Source organism: Manacus vitellinus, unplaced genomic scaffold (assembly GCF_001715985.3).
Source record: "Manacus vitellinus isolate BGI_N305 unplaced genomic scaffold, ASM171598v3 scaffold_10_pilon, whole genome shotgun sequence".
NCBI classification, from domain to species: domain Eukaryota; kingdom Metazoa; phylum Chordata; class Aves; order Passeriformes; family Pipridae; genus Manacus; species Manacus vitellinus.
Window position 1 is genome coordinate 8,443,212 of NW_021938838.1, and position 6,724 is coordinate 8,449,935.

Genomic DNA, 6,724 nt, shown 5'->3' on the forward strand with positions numbered 1-6,724 from the left:
CATTCCAGAGCGGGAAGGTGGCCAGTCTCATGGGGGTGGAGGGCGGCCACTCCATCGACAGCAGCCTGGGCGTCCTGCGCACCTTCTACCGCCTGGGCGTGCGCTACATGACCCTCACCCACAACTGCAACACTCCCTGGTAGGACCCCGGGCATGAGGGAACCAGGATGGCATGGGGGGTGTGGTCAGGGGGCTGCCCTGATGCTCTCCCTGCTCCACAGGGCTGACAACTGGTTGGTGGACACCAAGGAGGAAAAGCCAGTGCATCATGGCCTCTCAGCCTTTGGGAAGGTGAGGAACAGCAATGGCAGCAGTGCCCAGGAGCAGTGGCTGAGGGGGGACATGGTACTGGCACCCACCAGCTGGGTGATTTGCCCTGGGTGCGGTGTCCTACCCATCCATAATCCATCCATTCTCCATCCCTCCACCCATCCACCCATCCACCCATCCACCCACTCATCAGTCCCATCTGCCAAAAGCCACTCAAGCAGCTCCAGCTGTGGGCTGGGGACAGGTTACTCCAGGAGACCCTCCCATGCCTCCCTCCACACCCTCATCCCTGTTCCCATCCTGGTCCCTGTTCCTGCAGACAGTGGTGGAGGAGATGAACCGCCTGGGCATGATTGTGGACCTGGCCCACGTCTCGGTGGATACGATGAAGGTTGTGCTGAACATCTCCAAAGCCCCCGTCATCTTCAGCCACTCGTCTGCCTACGCCCTCTGTGCTCACCGCCGCAACGTGCCCGACGATGTGCTGCAGCTGGTGGTGAGCAGGGGCACGGCCAGGGCAGGCCAGGGGACACGGGGGGCTGTGGGGGGCCATGGGGCTCAGGACTCTTTCCTCCAGGCCTCCACGGGCAGCCTGGTGATGGTCAACTTCTACAATGACTACGTGACCTGCAAGAACACAGCCACACTGGCTGATGTTGCAAGTGAGGTGGTGTCCGGGTGGGTGGGGCGCAGCAGCAGTGCCCCTGTCCCACTCACCTCAACCCCCCTGTGCCCTCAGACCACATGGACTACGTGAAGAAGGTGGCCGGGGCCCAGTCTGTTGGCTTTGGTGGGGACTACGATGGGGTCACACGGTAAAGGGGGTGATGGGTGCGGGATGGGCTGTGCTGGTGGCTCCCCTGTGCCCTGTGTGGGCAGTTGGGGGGTGCGGGGTGGCCCAGCTGTGAGCTGTGGGTGGCACAGGCTCCCCACTGGCCTGGAGGATGTCTCCACCTATCCTGCACTGGTGGCCGAGCTGCTGGCAAGGAACTGGACAGAGCAGGAGGTGAAGTTGGCCCTGTCTGAGAACCTGCTCCGGGTCTTCAGCAAGGTGGAGGAGGTGAGTGGGGCATGGGGAGCACTGGGATGCACAGGGCAAGCAAGGGGACAGTGGGAGCACAGGGATACTTGGGCCATGGGGACACAAGGGGCACTGGGTACACTGGGCACAGGGATGTACAGGGCATGGGGACACACGGAACAAGGAACACTGGTGCACAGGGGCACTTTTGGGGCATGGGGACACATGGAATACGGGACATGGGGGACAGGGACACTTGGGGCATGGGGACATAGGGAATAGGGGACACATGGGGCACAGGGACATTTTGGTCATGGGGTCACCTGGGGCAGCAGAGACAGGTGGAACATCAGAACTTGTGGCATTCAGGGATTTATGGGGATATGGTTCATGGTTTGGCACTGGGACATGCAGAGCAGGGGATGAATGGACATGTGTGGGATGGCATGGGGCGGCGCAGGGATGTGCGGGGTGGCAGGGCTGTGTGGGGCCCAGGCACTGCCCCTCGCAGCAGGAGCCCACCTTATCCCCACGTCAGGTGAAGGGGACCCTGCAGGACACACCTGCCCACGAGACACCCATCGCCTTTGAGGAGCTGGACGGGACGTGCAGGACCAGATATGGGTACTCCAATGGCTCCGGCACAGCCCGGCTCCTGCCCGCAGCCCTGGCACTGCCGCTGGCGCTGGCCCTGCGCCTCTCCCTGCTCTCTTAGCATCCAACTGCCACCGTGGCCCTGCCACCCTGCCCGGGGGCTGCCGGGTTGGGCACAATCCTGCAGCCCTTCCTGCCGGAACCATCCGCAAAATAAACCCGTGGCTCGAGCAGTGCCGGCAGCGACTGTCAGTGTGGGACCTGCAGGGACCCAGCGCCCACAAGCTCCTGGTTGGGATGACGAGCCACTCTGGCATGTCACGGGGCACCCTCGCGTGTCATGGGCCACTCTGGCACGTCACCAGTTGGGCAGAGGAGTAGGGTCCCGGTGGGTGCCCTCCCCGGGCACCAGGACGCCATAAGTGCACCGGGAGTGACACATCCCGGCAACACCTGGCCAGGGCGGCAGCGCTGCCTCCGCAGGATGCTTCCATTAATCATTAGTTAATTAATTGGCTACTCAATTATCTCCTTAGCAATTTCCTCTCACATTCGGGAACAGCCTGTCTTCGGAGCGGAGGCGGAAGAACAGACAGGAGAAGGAGAGCCATCTTCCTGTGGTATTCAGGATTTGGCTGGGGCACAGAGCCCTCTGCCAGCCCGGCACGGGGAGGGGAATGGGGACACGGAAAAGAATGGGGACGGAGAAGGGATGAGCACGCGGAAGGGACGGGAACAGTGAAGGGATGAGCACGGGGAACGGACAGGCACGGAGAAGGGATGGGTACAGCACGGGACGGGAACAGGGAAGGGATCGGAGCACAGAAGGCTGCACCACCAGCCCCACAGCCCCATCCCCGCCTGTGAGGCTGCTGTGGGCAGGTGCCGATGGCAGAACCGGGGTGTAGAGCACTGGGGATCCCTCGGTGGGCTGACAATCCCAGGATATCCCCTTGGAAAGCCCGGCTTGTCCCCACGACGGCCAGAGAACGGCACAGGGAACTGGGCCGATCCAGCCCCGCTGTGGAAGGGAGCTGGTCTCGAGCTGCCTCAGGCTCCCCAAGCTCCTGCTCACTCCAGTCACCCCTGGTTTGGCCACACGAAGGGGATGGGTCCCTGCAGGGGTGCAATGGGCGGTCCTTCCCCTCCAGCACTCCCAGAGCTGATACCCTTAGTCACTTCCCGGCCCCTGGATGGGCAGAGGCTGCGGGGGCAGGAGCAGCCCCTTCTTCTTCCTCTCCTCAGCTCCAGGGCAGCCCCTCGGCACCAGGTCCCGTCCCAGGGCAGGACCACAGCCCCGCCCCTGCATCCCAACACACACAGAAGGAGTCCAGGGATTGTTTAATTAAATCCACGAGAGGGGAGGGGCACGGTTTGGGGAAAAAGAAGGCAAATGAGACAAGCTTAAAAAAAAATCACCAAGGAAACCACGGAGACAGAGCCCAGGGGGAAGGAGCAGGTCCAGGGCCCCCAGCCCCACAGGAACACTGTGCAGAGGGGCAAGAGCTAGGCACAAATCTCTGGGGTCCCCCTGCTTCCTGCTCAGCCCATCAAGAGGTGACACAAGATCCAAATGCTCTGGCATAGACCAAAGCCACCCCCTCCTCCTCCTTGGCACAGAGGAAGGCTCCGTGTCACCAGCCACACGCTGCCAAGGCCATTGAACTCAGGAAAAATAATCAGAGCAGCTGGAAGTGTTTGTGCTTTGAGTGCCGGGGAGGTGACCCTGTAGCCTCTGAGGCCCCCTCCCCACCCAGAGGTCAAAGTTCCTTCTGCAAGAGCCAAAGGAAACAGCGCTTCCTTCCTGGAGAGCTTCCAGCAATCCAGCAGCTCTGTGACCAGGGGTCACATGAGAGGGGCACAAACACCTCCAGCCCCAGGGGAAGGTGAAGGGGGATGAGCAGCAAGAGGGCACACGGGGAGCAGCCCCCACTCCCAGCCCAGTGCCAGCAGCTGGAGGGGACAGCAGATATCCAGGAATGAGGCACAGGGAGCAAGGCAGAACTGCTCTGGGATGGTTCAGCATTCCTGGTCACACCCATTGGGCGGGGGGGACATTTTGAGGACGTGTCTGCAGCCACCACAGCTGCTGCAATCTGCTCCCAGTGCTGGACATGTGTCCTCACTGGTCCAAACTGGAGGTCAGGGCCAGGATAATCATTTCCAGCTGGCAGTGGCTGGGGAGTGTGTGGATTGACACGCACAGGGCTGGGCAGGAAGGGTGCTCCAAAGGGCACTTCGTGGTATGGGGCTGGGGGGGTCAGCCTGGTGGGATATGGGGACAGTGACTGGGAGGGAACAGATTCCATGGTGTCACCGCCCCTTCCTGCAGGGCACTGACCTCCCCAGACCCACAGCCGGGCATAGGGCTCTTCCCACAGGGAATCTCCCTGCTCCTCCCTAATAGCTCCCGGGGAACCCACAGAGCAGCCCCAGAACAGGGAACATCACATGACCTGAGGAGCAGCACCCCGAGACCAGGAGAGTCCCCTTAGTGTTCCATCAGCAGCGGGACATGGGGCACTGCCAAGCACCAGCAGCACCCCCCAACTTAAACCCCCCTAAAATCAGCCCCAGCAAAGCGTTCCTCAGCCCCGCCGGGATCGGCGCCTGCCCGGGGAAGGGCCGTCACCCCCAGAGGAACAGTCTCGAGGCAGGGGGGGCTGGGGACGGTGGCGGGAGGGGGTCCCGGCCGTTCCAGCGACGCCATCGGCAGGGGCTGCCGGAGCCTCAGTTCCGCAGGGCAGCCAACCTGGAAGGGAGAGCAGGAAAGGGAAGAGAGTCAGAGCAGCAGAAACAGCCACAGCTCGGGAGCACCAGTGTGTCCAGGGAACAGATCTGTCTGGGAACCTCCCAGAAATTCTGCTCTGGAGCCACAGCTATGGCAGCTGAGGGTAAACTCAGGGTGTCCATCATGGACACAGCAGAGGCGGCATGGAGAGCAGATTCCTTACTCCTCTTGTCCTCCTGGTCCCTCCTCCAGACTCTTCTGGTCCCCGTCCCCAGGTTGTCCCCACTCCTGGTCCCTCTCCCTGCACTGTTCCCACACTGCAGCCCCGGGGCTGTGCCCAGATGGGCCCGTGGTGCTGTGTGGGGGCAGAGAAGGAAGCGCAGCAGCTCCTCCTAGGGCAGTTCCAGGCAGAGCAGCTGTTCCAGAGCCGTCTGCAGGGCAGTGCCAAGTGCTCCCTGAGCAGAGCATCTGCCTGAGAGCGAGTGTAGAGCAGCGGGGAGGTCTGTCCTACCCCTCTCCCACCCATCCTACCCCTCTTCCACCAGTCTTGGCCCTCTCTTATCCACTGTCCAGTGCCAAACCCACCCCCTCCCCAGGCCACAGTGGCCTCACAGCCTTGAGGACTTTCTCGAGCATGAGGGAGGGGGCTCAGCCCCCTGGGATGGGCCAACTCTTTCCCTTCATGCTGGTGAGGGCTCCCTGGAAGGACTAGAAGTGCCCAGGAGCCAGGAAAGCACCAACCTCCGAGACAGCTGGTCCTCCTGGGAGCGCACAGAGCTCTCCCCCACAGCCGAGGCCCCCTCTGGCAGCTGGCTCAGCTGGTCCATGATCTCCAGCCCATTCTCCTCGGCGATCTGCACAATCAGACTGTCCACCTGCTCCTGTGGCGTGCTCAGCGTGGTGGCAGAGCTCATGGAGTCCTCCATGACCTGGAACACACACAGCCCTGTCACCTTGCACGGCTCCTCCACCCTGAGACCCGGCGGGGATCCCACCAGGATCCCACCTTCCCTGTCCCCCCGGGCCCCCGTCACTCACCGACGTGTGAACGTCCAAGTTCTGCACCTGCTGCTCGAATTTGTCCATCACTGCTGACACCTTCTGCAGGTCCATGGAGCTCAGGGCTTTGTCCAAGGCCTTGGTCACCTGAGCCATGTTCTTTGTCACCTGCAAGAGAAGATTTCTTCAGGGCTGCCCTGAGGGCAATGGATAAATCCGAGCCCTGCTGTGAGGCCCTCCAAGATAGGATGAACTGACCCCACCGGGCTTGGTGGGGTCACTCTGGGGGACGGGGGAGCCCAAGGTGTTTGGATGCAACTCCAGGGAGGGGAAGCTCCATCCTGAATCCACAGATCCCCCCGAGGCTCTTACCCCCTTCATGGTGACGGCTGTCTGCACCTTGGAGGCCACGGCATCCACCCTGGATGCCATCCGGAGCCAGTTGAGCCCCTCATTCTTCTTCCGGATGGCGTTCTCGGCATAGACCCGGGCACATTCCACGTTCTTCTGCTGCAGGGCCTGGGACACAGGGAATCCCTGCTCAGAGACCCCCCTCCATGGCCTCAAACCACCACAGTGGGGGGTTCCCAGCAGGGAACAGCTCCCCCAGGAGCTGGGAATGCCCTGGGTCAGGAATTAAACCCCTCCTGGTGTTGCTGGATGTGCCATGTCCCCCTGGCAGATTCACGAATGGAGGGTGGGGAGGGGACCTGCCCCTTCCCTGCCCCCCCCAGAGCAGGAGTGGGGATCTCCAGCTGCCCCCATGGAGCTGAGCTCCCCCAAGAATGGACCCCTACCCACCTTTTTGACCTTGGCTTGCTCAGCCTTGGAGTCCTTCTCAGCTTTCTTGGAGAGTTTCTCCAGCTGCTTTGCTGTGAACTGGGGAAAGCAGGGGCAGAGTCATGGGATGGATCGGGTGGGAAAGGACTTCAAACACTATCCAGTCCCATCCCTGCCATGGGCGGGGACATCATCCACTAGCCCAGGTTGCTCCAAGCCCTGTCCAACCTGGCCTTGGACACTTCCAGGGATGGGGTAGCCACAGCTTCTCTGGACAACCTGAGCCAGGGCCTCACCCCGTTCCTAGGGCAGGATTTATCCCCGTATCC

At 62.0% G+C, this 6,724-nt stretch overlaps 3 protein-coding genes across 3 annotated transcripts in view; 2 read left to right on the plus strand and 1 right to left on the minus strand.

The window, feature by feature from the left end:
* Positions 1-2,185, plus strand: part of DPEP1 (dipeptidase 1) — a 4,469-nt gene extending 2,284 nt beyond the window's left edge. The window contains exons 3-9 of the mRNA XM_029965534.1: positions 9-139; positions 222-291; positions 590-766; positions 848-932; positions 1,010-1,085; positions 1,195-1,330; positions 1,830-2,185. Coding sequence (XP_029821394.1) covers positions 9-139; positions 222-291; positions 590-766; positions 848-932; positions 1,010-1,085; positions 1,195-1,330; positions 1,830-2,006 — 852 coding nt within the window. The 3' untranslated portion in view covers positions 2,007-2,185. The remainder of the gene's footprint in view (positions 1-8; positions 140-221; positions 292-589; positions 767-847; positions 933-1,009; positions 1,086-1,194; positions 1,331-1,829) is intronic.
* A 2,389-nt stretch (positions 2,186-4,574) lies between these two features.
* On the minus strand, positions 4,575-6,524 carry CHMP1A (charged multivesicular body protein 1A). Its single transcript, XM_029964611.1, has 5 exons — positions 6,417-6,524; positions 5,988-6,134; positions 5,655-5,783; positions 5,358-5,545; positions 4,575-4,637 (listed from the first exon to the last, which is right to left on the minus strand). The coding sequence occupies exons 2-5, from the start codon at positions 6,045-6,047 to the stop codon at positions 4,616-4,618; spliced, it is 399 nt and encodes a 132-aa protein (XP_029820471.1). The 5' UTR covers positions 6,048-6,134; positions 6,417-6,524; the 3' UTR covers positions 4,575-4,615.
* Positions 6,518-6,724, plus strand: part of CDK10 (cyclin dependent kinase 10) — a 4,256-nt gene continuing 4,049 nt past the window's right edge. The window contains exon 1 of the mRNA XM_029965535.1: positions 6,518-6,531. Within this exon, the coding sequence (XP_029821395.1) occupies positions 6,518-6,531 (14 nt within the window). The remainder of the gene's footprint in view (positions 6,532-6,724) is intronic.

What these genes read in the sequence shown, in the direction of transcription:
- CHMP1A (XM_029964611.1), bottom strand. Translation starts at nt 6,047, where the DNA reads ATGGCATCCAGGGTGGATGCCGTGGCCTCCAAGGTGCAGACAGCCGTC. An exon ending in ACTTGGACGTTCACACGTCG is followed by an intron (nt 5,546 to 5,654) that starts GTGAGTGACGGG and finishes TGTGTGTTCCAG; the next exon opens with GTCATGGAGGACTCCATGAG. An exon ending in GAGGACCAGCTGTCTCGGAG is followed by an intron (nt 4,638 to 5,357) that starts GTTGGTGCTTTC and finishes TCTCCCTTCCAG; the next exon opens with GTTGGCTGCCCTGCGGAACT.